At 37.3% G+C, this 17,805-nt stretch overlaps 2 protein-coding genes across 3 annotated transcripts; both read right to left on the bottom strand.

Moving 5' to 3' along the window:
• Positions 1 to 630: 630 nt before the first annotated feature.
• LOC105209895 (CCR4-NOT transcription complex subunit 1) lies at positions 631 to 14,907 on the bottom strand. 2 transcript variants are annotated; one of them, XM_011180548.3, is made up of 11 exons: positions 13,746 to 14,907; positions 11,054 to 11,278; positions 10,426 to 10,986; positions 9,899 to 10,358; positions 8,591 to 9,799; positions 7,154 to 7,915; positions 5,022 to 6,618; positions 4,052 to 4,955; positions 2,808 to 3,976; positions 1,333 to 1,692; positions 631 to 1,265 (listed from the first exon to the last, which is right to left on the bottom strand). In XM_011180548.3, exons 1-11 carry the CDS (start codon positions 13,839 to 13,841, stop codon positions 1,172 to 1,174), a joined length of 7,437 nt encoding a protein of 2,478 aa, XP_011178850.1. In that variant the 5' UTR covers positions 13,842 to 14,907; the 3' UTR covers positions 631 to 1,171. The 2 variants fall into 2 exon arrangements, with proteins under 2 accessions (XP_011178850.1, XP_011178851.1); XM_011180549.3 differs by having other exon boundaries at positions 7,154 to 7,894.
• LOC105209894 (exocyst complex component 3) lies at positions 14,206 to 17,687 on the bottom strand. The gene is made up of 3 exons (XM_011180546.3): positions 16,621 to 17,687; positions 15,802 to 16,566; positions 14,206 to 15,737 (listed from the first exon to the last, which is right to left on the bottom strand). The coding sequence occupies exons 1-3, from the start codon at positions 17,590 to 17,592 to the stop codon at positions 15,261 to 15,263; spliced, it is 2,214 nt and encodes a 737-aa protein (XP_011178848.1). The 5' UTR covers positions 17,593 to 17,687; the 3' UTR covers positions 14,206 to 15,260.
• Between the last annotated feature and the right edge of the window lie 118 nt (positions 17,688 to 17,805).

The following is a 17,805-nucleotide window of genomic DNA, read 5'->3' as shown; positions in this document are numbered from 1 at the left end:
AATTATTTCTGTAGCTGCATTTTTATGCTTATTATTTATTTTTTTGTTTGTTTTTTTTTTTTTGTTTTTTGATACAAATATGTACATGTTTTGTAGATTTTTTATTTTATTGGAGTTTTACAATTTTTTTGTTGGTTTGATTTTTTTTTTTTGTTTTTTATTTGCATTTTTGTTATTTTTTTTGCTTTTATATGCATTTCTTTACTTCTTTATTTCCATTTATTTTTCTTTTAATTTTCATTAAATTTTTTTTAGTTTTAATTTTTTAATTTCATTACTTTTTTGTTATTATTGAGTACATATTAGAGCTGTACGCACGCTTAATGCTTACCACTTTTGCTTTGTTTTTTTTTTTTTTGTAATTTTTGTAATTATCATTTATTTAAAATTGTAAATTGTTTTGCCGCAGTGTTTCAGGTCAGCGTTGCAGCAAATACATTTTAAACAACTTGCATACTGTATTCACACTCGTTACGCTTTGCTCGTGTTCTTTATTTCGCTCATTCTTTTCTATGCTTCGTGTGAAGAGTTCGTGGTTTTTCTCTCTACTCTCTCTGTTTCTTTTTTGCCAACAACTATAAATTTTTACACCAACATCTGTAATTTGTTGTTTAATAATTAGCATATAAGTTGTTTTTTTTCAAATTAATTTTATATTTATAATACATCAATTAGTTATTATTAATAAATTTAATTTAATTTAAATTTGCTTTCAAGTGTTGCTTCCTCTTTATCGTGTATTTTAAACTACTTACAAGTAAATTATATATATATATGTTCTTGTGTTTGTATTTTTTTACTTTTTTCGGTTTCTTTTCATTTTTGATTTTTCAATTTTTTTAGTTTTTTCTTTTTAAAAAATTTGCAATCTCTTAATTCATAAATCAATTATATGTTTTTGTATCTTTAGCTTAAAAAAACTGTTTAATCCTCTGCTACTGCTGTTCAACGTGATGCCACCTGTGACGCGCTCATAGTGGAGATGCACGGCTTTGGACTGTCGGCAACGCCGCCATCGCTACCAACAATCCACACAACTAAATACACAAATCATCATCATCATCTTCTTACAACTAGTGCCGCGCATTTCTACTGCGTGCACTGGTTGACAACACTAGGGTGAGAACTCTTGGGTTCTACACATTTTGCTTGTTGTTGTTGTAGTACATCATTAATTGATTTCCTGAATATCGCCATCCATATTATTGATTTGCGGCTGATGATTCGACTTGACCATACACGAACGTGCTACCGACTCGAATAACCTAAAAATGAAAATTGTTAACAATTATCGATAAATTAACTATCGAACATTAATTTTGATTTACTTACCTTGAAATCTCTGGCGCACAATGTACAAAGTCATGATCCCAGAATTTGTAGATGGGATTCTTAATCAGTTCAATGAAGGTGATCAGCAGACCCCATGGATGTGGCCGATTCACAATCAGGCGTTCGAGTAGTACACGTGTGATTTGCTCTTGTATCGCCTCCGAGTTGGCCTCGGCGAACAGATGTAGCACAGCGCAACTGAAGTAGTGCGTGTGACTGTTCGGATAACGCAATTGATTGGCAATGGCGTTCAGGAAGAGATAGCGTCCTTCGGTATCCAAATCCACAGCCAAATTCTGGAATATATCCATGTGTGCGCTGTGTGCGATGTTCGATGTATTGGGCACGAAATTTTTACTTCTGTGCGTGCATGAATTTGCACAAAGAAACACAAAAAAGGTAAAAAAAAAAGAAGGTTAAAAAGTGAAAGTAACAACTAAGGAAGGGCTAAGTTCGGGTGTCATCGAACATTATATACTCTCGCAATTTATTGACGTCATTTTATTAAGAGAACACACAATTTGACTCACATATTGGGAATAAATCACAGTAAAAAACAAAAATTAATATATATAGTATATGGTGACTGAGGTAGTTCCTAGACGGATTTCAACTATTTTTAATACCAAGCTATATTATATCCAAAATTTTACGTTCTCTTAATAACCGAATATCTCACATTTTAATCGATATATACGGTATAAAATCCAGCGGAAGTTTGAAAATCCGAATATGAGGTGTGGCTGCCCATTTTTGGCACAGACGCACATTATTAGAAAGAATATATCTCCTTTTTTTCCTTTCGTTAGAATATCTGAGGGATTTCCCGAAATTTTCAATAAAAATTAACCGTAAACTTGTAGGTCCACATGTTCGATATCCGGGGCCTAAAAAGTTATAGTCCTATTTCGGTGATTTTTATGCCGCCCCACAGAAATAAAATATTTTTGCAAATTTTTGTTCCGATGAAATTTAATTTTTCCTTACTTAATTAAATCACTTTTAGTAGTTTTCAACATAACCTTTATATGGGAGAAGTAGGCGATTTCCTTAGTAGTTTACTAGATATGTACAAAAAACTTAGGAGGCGAGCCACGCGCATATTCCAAAACAAATTACATCCAAATATGCTTATTCTTAGTGCGGTCCTTTTGTACCAAATTGTACTTTCAGAGCTTTATTTATAGCTTAGTTATGGCACTTTATATGCTTTCGGTTATAGCCATTTTGGGAGCGTGGCAGTGGCGTTCACCCATCTACGAAAGCAATCTTCCCATAGTCCTAAGGAACACGTGTACCGAGTTTCATCAAGATATCGCAATTCTTACTCAAGTTATCGCTTGCACGGACGGACAGACAAACATTTCAAATCTACTCGTCCACCTAACCTAACTCATTTAGTTTTAGGACTTACGGTTGTAAGTCGTTATGCTAACAAAACTGTTATCCAAAAAGTGTGTTACTTTGTTACTCACCTTATGTGCGAAATAGCTTGCGTGCCCACGTACAGCACAAGCGCATTCATGAGCGGAATGTTGTAGCGTGAACCGGGCTCATTGGAGATCTGCAAGTGAGAGCGCAGTTCGGAGAGGAAAGTGACCGGTGCGCGTGCCTTCAGATAGGAGTCGAGATCTTTCTTGAAATTTGCTGGCTGTATATTGAATACGTAGTTGGAGCAAATTTTCGGTGCCGTTGCAGTCTCCGCCAACATATCCACCTTCAGATTGGGCGTGAATGGATCGGGTAAACGCATGTTGCGTGGAAAAGCAGCCAATATTATGTTGCGCATTTGTATGCAATTCGGCGGTATTGCATCACAAAAGCCAAAATGATAGTCACATAAAAATTCAGGGAAATCGTGCAGCAGCACGAGCAGAACGCGCAGCGTTCCCTTGTACAACAATTGTACGGGCTTCGCTAGCTCGGCGTTCCGCAAGAATGGCGCCAGATAGCGGAACAAATCGAGCAGCAGCTGTGAGTACAGTGGCCAGCCCTTCTGTTGCGGTATCTGTGCAAGTATACGTCCGATAAAAATGCGATGTGAGATCAACTCCAACCAGGCGTAGCAGAAACCAGGTGCCAATGCCGGATTGAGGAGGTGATACGTGTGCGAGAAGGCAGTCATAATGCTGTGCATCAGACTCTCAAGCACAGCGTCGGGTGAGCTCAGCTCAAGGAATAGCATCACAAAGAAGCGATGATAGCCGAGCTGTTGGAATGCGGTGCCATGCAATTCTTGATCCTGCAGTAATATGCCGAGCACGATGCCGAGCACCTTGTTTAGCAGGTTGATTTTCGTAGTTGGATTGCCCGCCTCGCCGGAGTGGCGTACCAGCAGAGCAATTAAATGCACAAATGCGTCGATCCAGTGGAAGATTTTGGTGCGCGCTTGCAATGGTGAATTGCTGGGGTCGTTCAGTATGCGATACACCAAATCAATGCAGATCTGTGTGGCTTGACGGAAAAAGCGCGTTATCAAGTCGTCGGTCTTCAAAATGCCATACATATTCATTTTCTGTACGAATGAGGTGAAGATTTTGGTCTCACGCGACAAATTGTTCGATTGGTTGTAGATGGAGACCCAGTCTTTGAGCAGGAATTCGGTCTTCTCTTGCAAACCGGGTGGATCATCGCAATCGTTGGACTATATAGGAGAATGTAAAAGGAAGGTATTTTTAATAAAGTTGAAAGACAAACTAAATACTAAAAGACAACTAACCCTGACGTGCTGCATGCCCGAGTGCATGTATTGTGTGGCACCAGCTAAATAGCGGTCAGCACCACCGAATGGGCCCGCATCCATCATGTCAATTTGATGAGTGGACGCGTCAGGATAGCGATGACGATTCTGTGGCAAGCGTCCCAACATCTCGAACGTGCCAGTCATTTCGGTTTCCAATGTAGCGCTGGTGCGTCCATCAAGCAGACGTTCCATCAATGTCATTGCAAATGTGACAGCCATGTAATTGTTGCCGTTATCCATGGCCTCGCGCAACAACAAATCGAATTGCGGTACGTTAATAAAATGTGAGGTTATAAGAAATTTGATCGCTTCCACATTGTAGCGCACCTCTTCGCGTACATCGAAAATGCACTTGGTGATTGCACGTTCTGTTACGCCGGCACCGAAAGTATTCTGCAACATTGTCAGTATACGCAAATGTATATCACGGTACAATTTCATTTGTTCGATGTGTTCGGGTATGTTCACCAATCCTTCAATTAGACCCTCAACGACTCGTGTCAGTAGATTGAGTGCCGAGTCATTATCACGTATACGTCTGGTTACCATGAGCGCATTGAGTAGCGCATGTATTTTGCTAGCCTGCAACTGCAGAGTGGATATATTCATGGTGCTGTTGAGGAACGCTTCCATTTTGGACGCCAAATCGGCGTAGAGCAGACTCATTTCGTCGGTGCCAAAGTTCGGTGGTGGCAACTCCTGTGGCTTGGGCAAGAATAGGGCGATATCGCGTTCTGTCATCTGTTGGAAACCGGGTATATTGCGTGCGAACTCTGCGTATACCGCGAATTGTGCATGTGGTATGCCGCCGACTTTTAAACGTACTTGCTCCGGCATGCGCTCCGTCTGATAAGCCAATGTTTGTGAGTCAAAAAAGCGACTGCAAATTAAGAAATAAAGAATATTAAATAGCCGCTCACACTAGGTTTTGTAAGGTGTGACTTACCCGCCCTCGTCTCTGGTCATTTTGCGTGTATCAAAGTCGGTGGACATGCGGCGATCTATTTCGGGTGTTGACTTCTCAGCCGCTGTCTTTTGTATGAAAGCACAAGCGAGTTCTACATTGTCATTGCTCAGCTGTATTGCGGCAGCTTCGATGTCCTGATAACTTGGTCCACCAGTTAGCGCCGCCAAGAATGCTTTACGTATATTATTGGTTAATGTTTGCGACAGCGAGTCTTTACAGGTGATCATCGCCATGCCAGCTGATAAATAACGCACCATTTGATGGGCAGCTGTGCGCATGCGATTCTCATCGGGATCGAGTCCGAAATCTTTACGCACAATTTGCTCGGTTGTGGTCACTGCGATGCGTACGCTACGATCTACGACCGGCTGCAGCCATTCGGTGATTGTGCGCTCAATTGCATTGAGTACAATATGCTTCAAACCAGGGTTGGCATGCAAAAATGTGATGTTAGGTGAGAGCACCACATGCTGAGCGATCAGATGGAAATTGGCAATATTTATATCGACGAAAGAGAAACGAGGCTCGGGCGCTTGCATTACAATCTGTCCGGCTGATTCGTTGCTAATGCTGGGTGAAGGCACTACACCGCCTGGTATATTTGCGCCACCACTACCACCGCCGCCCATCAGTAAGGATTGTGCGTCTGCATCGTTGGGGCCCATTTGTCCGGGACCTGGTGTTGGACCTTGTGACGGTTGTTGTTGTTGTTGCTGTTGTTGAGGTGGTGCCTCAACATTCTTGGGTTTAGGCTGGGACATTTGATGTTCGATATTCATCGAACGTGAAGGATCCTTCAAATAGACTATAGGCTTTAATTTCTGCAAATCTAGATTTAATGTCTTGCAAAGCACTTCAATTTCAAATTTCAAATTTAGCTTCAATTCAGGCTCCTGATGTAATTCTCCAAGTACATTCATAATAGCCATTGTCCATGGATTGGGTGTTTTGAAGACCTTCGATTTATTTGACGATTCCAATATTTTTGCCACAAATGGCACAACAAATAGCAATTCTTGTTGACCTTTATGATATGCCTCGGCCAGTAGCGTTTTCAAGTCCAATTCAATTTGTAAAATGGGCTTATTACGTCCCAACGTCATCATGCCCAACCAATGACCGAGATTCTTCAACAAACTGCGATCGGAGAAATTCACCACGCCCTTATCGGAACGTAATAAAACTTTTATATTACGCAGTGTCTCCTTGGTTACATATTTATTGATCTCGGAATTCTTCAATGCCTCCAAGAAATTGAAATATAACGAATGGAAGTTGAATTCCAATGAGGCGCGTTTCAGCACTAGATACTGTGCCAACCACGGCCAATATTCCTTGGTCATAATCTCCTTAATCTCTTCGCATTTCTGCGGTATATTCAGTTGGCTTAAGTTGTTGAATATGAATGCGGTTTTATCCTGTACTGGTTCGGGGGGAATAGTGATCTTCTCCTCCTGGTTGGCAACCAATAAAGTATCGATATTTGTAGCAGTAGCAATTGATTTCATACGCGATGCATGTATGGACGGAGCAACAGGAATCGGCTTTTGTTGTGTTGGTGTTGTAACTAAATTTCCTTTGAAATTAAATAAAGTGGAGTTAATATGTAGCATATTTCAAGCATTTTTATTTACTATTACTTCATTAGATAAATATTATTTTGATCTTGCAGTTTCAAATAACTGCATCAAGTTGCTACAGGGTGACTAAAACATCTAAAAACATTTTTGGCTTTAATTTAAAAATATATAAAGCAAATATTTAATTAAAATCATTTACAAAGAAAATCACTGGCAAAATTTTAGAATATGTCGTGTGGTTTAAAACTAATATTCTTAATCTGAAAACTTGCAGCTGTAGCTTTTTATTTCAAGTTTTTCTAGATATTGAGATTTCCACTGTTTCAAATTCTGATTGCAAGCTTTAAAATATTATTGCCTTATGAGAATACTGCAGCTATTTTCCCATTAACTTGACATAGAAGCACAAAGAATTAATAATAGCGTTCTCAAAACAAATTATAAACCTTTTTAAACTTAATCTTTTTATATATCATCGTCACCCTGTACTTGAAAATACAAAAAATTCTTCAGATTTGTAAACAATCTTACCTGTCACCGAATTGCTGCGGTAAATTGAATCAGGCTGCGGTTGTTGTCCACTTCCACCCATAAACATTTGCATCTTACCCGGTGGTGGTTCCTGTTGCAGATAGCCACATTCTACATATTGAATCAAATGCGGTGGAAATTCATGAAAATGTGCAATCGATCGTATATATTCACAGTATTTGTTGTACGAGTGTAGACGATTTTTGAAACGATCCAATGCGGTTATGCCGAAATTATACATCTTCGAGTCTTGTTTGCGCAAGGCATCCAAAACACAACGTAAGGCCAGACCTAATGCCACACATGAGGGCACTAAATTACGCTCAATAATACCACCAAACAATTGTGCGGTGGTTTGCAACTCCTTTTCTGGATAGTGCGGAAAGAAGCGATACTCTTCGAATAGATTACGCAACATACATTGATAAACTTCCTGTTCGCGACGTATATTGGAATCCTTAAACTTTTGTAATATATCAAGTACTTCATCGATAGGCAATGTGGGATGTGGTGGATGATTGTAGATACGTTGAAAATATGAATTGGCCTCATCTTCTACTTCCTTGGAGACAGGTCCCTGCAGATCAGCCATACCCGGATTAATGGGATTTGGCGGTGTTGGTGTGGGCTGTTGTGCTGCTTGTGGCATTCTAGCCAAATTTCCAACATTTGGTGGTGGTATTTGCATAGCATTCAGTGGATATGGACTGGCAGCTGGATTCATAAGACGCGACGGAGAAGCTGGTGTGGACGCCAAATTACCTATGAATTAGTATATTCAATTACGCCAACTTAAAGGATTTTTATAAAAATAAATGTGCACCCAGAACCGCTAGCTCACCATTTTTAGTTGTTTCTTTGATTTTTTTTTTTTTAATTTTGAAAAGTTGGATTGGTTTAGAATTCCGAAAGAGTTGTTAATCAACTAGGGTAGTTGGAGTTTGAGCTCCATACACATACACAAGCCTTTTGCTTGTTATTGCACTCGGAATTGCAACACATTGTCTTTAGGCAATTTATAAGTGAAACATTTGATGCAAAATAACTTTCCAGTTGGTTGTTGAAATTTGCATTTCAATTCGAAATGTTTCGATTTGGTTATAAGTGTTGGGGGCAATATGATTCCTCTGGTTCACCCGTTTATTATATGATGAATTTCTAACGGATTTATCAATTTTTCAGTTGATACCCTCCAATAACTTGGCGAATATATTCGTGTTCCAACTGGACGTAAAAAACAGTGATCACAATGCGAAAACCACATAGCGTCCTTGGGATTACACAGTTGCTTGTTTTGCAATTTTTTTTTTGTTTTTTTTTTTTTTTAACTGTACATAAATCTAATTAAGGACGAGCACAACTATACGACTAACGTTTTTATTTTAATTTAACTAATTAAAGAGTAAAAAAATACTTAATAATTACTTTCCAACTTACCCAAGACGTTTCCGAAATTGAAGGCTCCATTCGGGCCACCGAGATTTAGATTGGCTATATTTGTGGTTAAATTCGATAGCGTATCCATTGTGGGACCAAACATTTGTTGTGCATTCAGGTTGGCAGAGAATGGTGGTGGCGGTACGCCCGGTACACCGCCCATATCCATGCCGCGATGTCCACGCATCACACCTTGCAATTGGGGCACTAGTGGTGGTACAGCAGCTCTTGCCTTATTCGCTATAATCGAACAGTTTGTTGTCATTTGCATAATAAGATCAACTATTTCGGGTGATACATTGACAATGCAAGCTTGCAGGCATTGCAACATGGTTGACACTGTTTCTGGGGGTAATTGTGCCTGTTTGGATGGTAACTGGTTTTCCGGTATTTTGACATTTGTTATTTGTGGGCAACGACGCTGTAGGCATTTTAGAATTGCCTGTATGAAGGGCTCGCCATGCTCGCGTATTTTATCACTCAACCATTTCTCCAATTTTAGATATTCACGACGCGATGCCAAACACGCCAAATCGATCACGAATAAAAATGAACGTTCATTCAGCAGTGTGGACAGTGCTTTTAAATCTTGCGCTACATCGAGTATACGCGAAAGCTTAACCTGATCATATTCGGTGCCTCGCTGATACCAATCCGACATCGATTGCATAATAATGGGGCGTAAAATGACACCAAAATTTGCTGAATTCCAAGCATTCAAAAGTATTACGCCCGAATTGGGATGATTTGCCAGAAAAGTCGGTATGAGTTGACTGAACAGTTCTTGTCGCAACGCGGTGATTGGTGGATTTATGTGTAAGAGTGACAAAAACAATATGTCCGGGCAATGTTGCGCTGGGAATTTAAACAATTCGATCACTTGATGGTAAAATCCTTGCTCGGCAATATATAACAAAACTTCTACTAAATGCAGAGATTTCCATGCGCATATTTCTTTGTTGTCGGTGTCTGGCGGCGTCTTTAGCATCTCTACTGGTGCAGCAGTGAAGATGTAATCGGAAAATGAGAACAAATCGGGATTTTTCAACAGAACCGCTATCAATGACAGCTGTCCGTTCACATTTTGCCAGTGACGATATATGCATTCTGGATGTGGGAATAGCGCAGATTGTGTACCCAAACGGAAAATGGTCAACAGTAAATCAAGTCCGATTCTATCCTTCAGTATAAACTCCGGATGATCAAGCTCTATAAGATTTATTTAAATGCATGTAATTAATAATTTCTATAACAATTTTATGTATGAGTTGAGAGCTTTATATTTCAAAATCAAATTATTGTGCTCACCTAAGCAAACCTCCTTCCAATTTAGCTGGGGCACCACCTCTTTCAGTGCCTGCACAAACACGTCTGGTTTCCATGCTTGTGTCGTTTCTGTACTAATGGTTCCCACTGCATTGCCACCCACTTTGTCTTTTTTGTCATTTAAGTTGGTTGTTTTATCAACGCCACTGCCCGTAACGTTGTTGCCGTCATTGTTATTGGCCACATTTTGTTGTTGTGCATTCGGGCCAGCACCCGGTTGTCCCGGCCAAAAATTGGCCGGTGTACCCAAGTTCACATTGCAATCGAGTAATGAGGAGTGCCTACGGCACATGAGACCAATGATCTTGGCCACATCCTGTGATTGAAGTTCGCGCGAACCACAACGTAGATGATTCTTACATTCTTCAACGCTTGATGTGAATTCGTAACCAATCTCCAGGATTAAATTAATCCAGGATGTGTCCATAATATTATTATTCAACTAAAAAATATTTTCATTTTTATTAAATCGATTTCAAGCATTGCATTAAAAGAAATGTTCACATTACCTGTGTAGTAAATATTGTCTCGCATAAGTTGTCATAAATATCTTCAATACCAATTTCCGTCAAATGTTGACTAGCGGTAACGCCATCAGCAATCGGCGTAGGGTATTGTTTGTTATAAAATCCTTCAGTGGTGTCTTCTAGTGACAATAACGCTGTTGGATCACAACATTCAGTTGTGCTAACACAATTAAGTGTCTTACGATATAAATGTGGTGCTAATATAAGTGGAACTCGTTCAAACGGATATTGTTCGCGTAATAAATCCAGAAATTTATCACTAAGTTCTTTGCTTATAACGTCGTCAATACTAACAATAAGCAATTGTAGTATTTCTACAGATACGTCTTGTAAATTACACTTCACAGAAATGCTGTTCTCCTTATTCTCCAAGAATGATTCAATAAGTTCGGTGTATGAGACTTTGAGATGTTCCAAAGAGTATTGACGTAACTCTGCTTGTGACGAATGAGTTAAAGCTAATGACAATACGACTTCACAAAGTTTACTAATTCCTGTTAACTTAGTTATTTGCGCAATAAGTTGTGGTGCCGGTTTAAGAGTCTAAAAATATGCATAAAACAATTAATTTATTTAAAAGAGTACCTCTCACTGAGAAAAAAAAACAAACCTTTTGTTGAGGAAAGCAATGGTCAACAGCAAAGCAAATATTCGATATGAAAGACGCTCGAGACAGTTGGTTTTCCAATTGAGCGCCAAGTAATCGAGCTTGTGCTTCTACAATAAAATTGTAATTCGAATTCGGACTTGTTGATATCGTGTCAGTAAAATTGATCACCGAGAATAGGCAGCGCAAACAATGGCGGTCCGCTTCCAAACCGGTCTCTTTTATATACTATTCATTAGAAAAATATTTACAATTAATAACAGTGTAGTATTTTTTAATAATATAATACATATCGGCTATAATCGCTTAAGCGGTTTCTACGCCAAATATATATATAATACATATAATGTAATAAGTGTTAATAATAAAAACTTGTGCTTTAAACACTTTGTCTAATACGATGCAATTTAAATATATCGTATAAGTTCTAACGGGAATGGGTTTGAGCATTTGCTATTCTGAATTGTTTTACAAAAACAATGATGGATGAAAAAAGCTGACCAATTTCTGATTCGAAATCGTTTGAACTTGTATTAAAAATCAACGCCAAGTTATTAAAATGCATATATCAATCAAAAGTTAACATTCCAAGTCTTTACTTAACCAGATCCTCATCGGTGCACACATTTAAAAATAATAGAAGAAAATTCCAGAGCAATTATATGCAAACTTTTGATATTTGTACTAATAGCTATACATCCCAACAAATACATGTTATGTACGAAATATAACACATTATTATTTAACTTTTAAAACTTTTGTTTATATTAGCAACTGGGTTCATAAAATAAAATAAGGCATTGTTGATATATGAATCAAGTCCTTGTAATATTAAATTTGAAACATTGAAGCCTTCTCACTGATACCCCTCCAATTGGAAACATAATTGAGACTACTCAAAGTAAAACCTAACGAAACAAAAGAGGGACAACTATACGCTTACTATATTCGCCCACTTGCTTGTGAAGAAATACGAACATCTTTCTCTTTCAGTCTACTGTGAAAGGTATGTATTTCCACGAATCAACGCATTGCTGCTGGAAGATTATACACTTCGACTCTATGAAAATGTATATATTTCATAAAAATATAGAAATTGCACTCTACAAATTACCGATTTCCAGTTATCCTTTTCCGTTTGATTCTCAAGGCTTTATTCGGTAACTTTTATATATTTGTATGAATTAAATTATAACACAAATTTTCAATCACAGTTTCATCTGCATTTAACTTTACTTATATATATATATATATTACTTTTTAAAATCCGATCATAGCGGAAAGTTTTCCTTTTTTTAAATGGTGTCACTTCACTTCTTTACTTATGGACAGAAATTTCAAATAAATTATTTATATCGTTCGACTCGCGTTTTCACTTGCATCTTATTAGTTTTTTGCAAATTTTTTGTGCGTGTACTAATGACGAAATAACACAAGATTACAAGGCGACAAAGCTGCGAATACGACGATGTAAGCGACCAATGACCAATCAAAAAAAAAATCAAAAAGAAAAAGTCCGCAAGCTCTTGCAAACGCTTTTTAAAACATATTTTTACAATTCTATCAACAAATTAACGAGCGATTTTCAGAGCCCTGTGTTAGGGCTTTAATTTGTTTTCATTTTCTAACATTTTTACAATTTCTTTATATCAAAAATCCAAGTTACAATTGGAACAGAAAGTAACAAAACCACCGATCACAAATTTTCTTGCAAACTGTAATGGCGTCGGCGAAAAGTGATTGGATTAGCGAGGAGAAACGAGTGGAAGCAAAAACTTGACGAAGCGAATTTTTCACATCAATGGCACCGAGTTTGTTTAATAGCCCGAATTTGACAGTAGCCTAATGCGTTTATAAAAGATGGCGATAAGTAACAAAATGACCAAATGTATTTTTTATTTTGAATGAAAAATTACTCTGCTGAATTATTTTAAGGCGATAATTAATTTGAAATAAGTGTTCTGATAATAATAGTTCAACACAAGAGATCATCATGTTTCGATATTCGGATGTATAGCTCCTTTTAGGAATTGCATCACAGTAGTTATTCTCTGCAAATATGCCCTAAAATATAATGCAATCCCTAAAGGTTGAATATTTAGTTGAAAAAAAAATTTAAAAGTTTTTATCATTCCAATGATAGCTTCGGATGTATGTAAAGGAAAATGTTTAATACTTTTTCATATGCCTTAAAAGTTCCACTCTTGAATACAATTATCTCCCAAATGTAATGCAAAACAAATCATATAACTGGCAACCACGTAAATAAAATGTAAATAACAAAAGTAAATTTACAATGAGATTGTTCAGTGACATTTCCTTACTATTTGAAATGAATGACAGTAGAAACAAGAAATAAACGATTAGTATGATAAAGACGAATGCCTACGGGACTTCATCAAGCGGCAAAGAGGTGATGAGGCAATGATGATACACCTTCTCTGCCGTAATTATCAACATTGCCTTCACCCTAACCAATACCAACGATCACACATGTAACAATAACAATCGCTGTCATTCTTGAATACAATAGCTTCAAGTGGTCGCATGTTTATTGATGTACACACATACATACAATATAGATATACGAGGTTGCAGGGTAAAAGAAAATATCAGAGTCAAGACCTTTGAACACACTTTCTAAAATCATTAACACCGATAATATATATGTACATTTTTTTATAATAAACAATACCTGATTTATGCTCTCGCTGGTTTCAGCAAAATTTTTCTTGTTCAGTTGTTTGACCAAAATACCAATCTGCGCTAGTGTGAATTTCAGTTGGTTCATAGCTGGTGTCCCATTCAAAGATTGTACGGCAACGGCACACGATGTGGGATCTGTTCTCGGGAGTAAGCTTCAAGGACAGTGATTGCACTGAATGAAGCCTTCCGAAGAATATGATCACACACACGCACACGCGAGCGGCCAATGTACAAAACGAAATTAAAAAAACGAAAAAATAATTTCGTACAATTGAATCGTATGACAATTGTAACGAATTAGCAAAAATTCGTTCACTTTTTGTCCAAAGAGTATATAAAATCGAAAGCGATATTGGACGAATGACGTTGACAATTTCTTTTCTCTTTTCACGTTTTCGTATTGGTGATATATTTATTATTTATTATATGTATAATTGCTTGATTTGGTAATTTTGAAATTGCGCAGCAGAATTGGTCTATGATGGTCGTCGTTCGTAGGTTTGTTTTTATTTTGTTTTTGATTTATCAAGTTTCAAATTTTTCTAGTTTATTTGTGTTAAAAATTAAAAAAGTATGCCTGCCTGGCAGCACTTTGACAATTTGTAATTGTTTCACACTGAACAGGCACTACAAGCAGCACGATTAATCACCTTCTGTTGTTGTTGTTGTTCTTATTTTTACTTATTTTATCTCGTTGCTTTGTCTCTTCTTTAATTTTTTTTCCTTATTTGCTGATTAGCGGATATATTCGTTAAGGAGCCTCAAATTTCTTCATTGCTTTCACCTTTAACTTTGGCCCCTCATATTAAGGGGCCAAAAAAAACTCATTTATACGTCACAACACGCATTTATAATGTCTTCTCCCATTAATATCAGCAAATAAACTATTATTAATGTACAAAATGTATTGTTGCCTTTTCCCTCTTCTTCGCTTAACACATTTTTTCACGTACACTAATACCTCGCAACACACGTAATAATTTCACAAAATTGAGCTCACATATATTTTATATATTATATCCCTTCAGCCAAAAGGTACATACACTTCGTAAATTATTTAACAAATTATTCAAATCGGTCGTTTCCACTATTGATAGTGATTTCTTCGCAATTAAAAATAAGTTCACTTTTCCTATTCACGACAATTTCCTTGTCTCATCCAGCAAGACTACGAAAACCTCACACTTCATAATTTTCTTCATAAAATACAAAACGTTGCCACCCGACGGGCATTACGAAAATCTAGCAAATCAAAATTGAGGAATTGTCGATGCCTCAAAATAGTAGGGTTTTGGTATCTTTTGATGTTAATGAAAATTATTTAGAATTAAATTAAATGAGAACAAGACAAATATTCAGAGCCTTATCTAACAATGAGCAAATGTCAAAATAAAACCAGATGTCTACGAAAGATGAATTTAATACTTTATTATAATTTTATTATCTACGTGCTTGCATATTAAATAGTATGCATATTTGTATATTATAAATAAAATATAATAGTTTACCACAATTTATCATTGAAAACAATCTCCTTGAATATGCAATCTTGTTTCGCTATGCTCACCATCGCCTTCTTCGATTTTGTAGCATCTTGTATCTTTTCGCGTACTTCACTGGCCTTTACATCGTTACGCAAATAGAACAAACGCACAATATGATCTTCACTGAAGGAAGGATAATTGCCCAGAAGTGTATGTAGATCCAGCACAAGTAATTCAATATCAGCAGATAGTAATTCTGAGAGTGTTGAAATCAAATCTAATGGACTATCACTCATGGCTAAATTTGGTGCGATCTTCTCAAAGCATTGCTTAAAACGTTTTGCCTCCTGTTTGATTTTCGTTGTGATTGCTTCACATTCGCTTTTGGATTTCGATAAACGTTTAGATAGTAAGGCACGTATATAACGTTTTGCAAGTAGTTTTTGTGCCTCATTAATTACCATTTCAAAGTTAATAGGACGCAAGTGTTTATAATCCTACAAATAAACAAGGAAATACGTTTGAAAATTTTAAAATATAATAATTTTTAGGTATGCATACCTGGAAATAATCCAATAACGTTACGCATATGGTATCCACGGAAATTGTGGACCCCAGCCATTTCAAAGTGAACAAATCATTGAAGTGGCATTCCATATCGAGGAAAGCTTCTTCGAGTAAATAATTGGTGGCATGTGCCCGAATACGCTGGAATGTAGTTAATAATTTTTCAAAATCTTCATAATGTTCGGTACGAGATTTAGGCCAGTACAACTGCTTCATTTGCTGTGCCAACTCAACCATCTGTTGGCTATTATTAACAATCGTTATTATATAGTGTGTGAAATACTTGATTTGATCACGGTTACGGAAATGATGTTCCTTCAATTCGATAACATTTTTTAAATAGGACTGTCCGAAAACCTCCACTTGCTGAATACTCATCACCAATGCCTTAAATGTTAATTCGGAGTGTATTGTGTTAGTCACTTGTAAATGTTGATCGATCATTTGGAAGATAATAACTGGCGCTGACGTATGATAGTATTGCTCCTGTTCAGGCGGTTGATCGGAAAACCACTCTTGTTTTTCTGTGTCCGCCGTTTTGGTCATCCATTCTTGATAGTTTCTTTGCATATTACGCAAGTACTCATCTTCCAGAGATTTCAGATGTTCAGGACGTAATAAAGGTCCAACAACTTGTTGTATGTCGACTCTAAGGTCAGGATGTGACATCAGTTCCACACCGGGATACGTATTCATTACCCACGAGAGCATTGATACATACTCATTACCTTCGAGGCCAGATTTCGCAATATTATCGAGCTGAAATAAACAGATAATAAATTTTATGCAAAATAAAAAAAAATTTTTGCTTACATAAGAGGAGAGCCCTTCGTGGTACATTTTCACATATTCGTTGAAGATATTGTAATGTGGTGGAAAACAGGGTACGCATAATGATTTTACAACTCTTAAATCCTCCAAAATTATTTGACGTAAAATTTCGAGATCGCGTACCAGCCACATTTTATTATCAGCACGCTCCTCCAATTTTGAACCTTCTATACGTGTAACTACAGCTTCCTGCAATATATTCAATGCCATGGCACGCCATTTCTTTGGTCGGCCGGGCGGTAAGAAACCTGTAACTTTCTGTTGTTGCAAAGCGAATTGATCATTCTTCTCCTCTCGTTCGATTATACGCAAGGCAGTTACTATAACAGTAGGTTCCTTGCGAACTGTATTTAACGTTCGACTTAGTATGAGACGTAATTTTTTTTCAAGCGCCTGCGAGACGTTATCCACTGTCTCAAAATGTCGTTTTAGCGTGATTTTATCGGAAGCATGTTGTTTGGGTTGTTTATGCAATTCATATAACAAATCATCACGGGAATTTTCCAAATCGGCGAGACACTGGTGTGCATTTAATAACTTATCCTCATCAATGAGATTCATTGTTTTTGAAACACTTGCTTCGACATTGAATATGTGCTTAAGATTTTCCATTGCCGTAGCATACTGTGAATGTTTCGTATTCTCTTCGCGTACTACCTCCAGTGCATCATATATATCGGGTACTCCCTCCAACAAACGATCCACCTCTTGCATACGCTGACGAACTTCTTTAACATCCTGCAGACATGTTTCTAATTGTTTTAAACCCACTCGCACACCATCCAGTTGATTTTGCATACCCGTTTTCAGTAAAGCCTCTACTGAAGCTTTTTTTCGTGCAACACGATGACGAAATTGATCCACTTTTTCTAGTTGACCTGGACGTTGCAGCATATTCTTTATTTCTTTTAGCGCTGCTTGACGCGCTTCTTCCTCAAGTTGCTGTAAGTCCATTATTGGACTTTTTTATAAGATTTACTTGAAAAATTAAAAATCACTGCTTCAAAGTACGTAGGAAAATATCAGTTTAAAAGGGGTGTGTTGAATTAGTGATTGTGCCCGACGGGCATTACGAAAATCTAGCAAATCAAAATTGAGGAATTGTCGATGCCTCAAAATAGTAGGGTTTTGGTATCTTTTGATGTTAATGAAAATTATTTAGAATTA

This window comes from Zeugodacus cucurbitae, chromosome 6, assembly GCF_028554725.1.
Source record: "Zeugodacus cucurbitae isolate PBARC_wt_2022May chromosome 6, idZeuCucr1.2, whole genome shotgun sequence".
Taxonomy (NCBI): domain Eukaryota; kingdom Metazoa; phylum Arthropoda; class Insecta; order Diptera; family Tephritidae; genus Zeugodacus; species Zeugodacus cucurbitae.
This window is presented reverse-complemented; position numbering and strand designations above follow the sequence as displayed.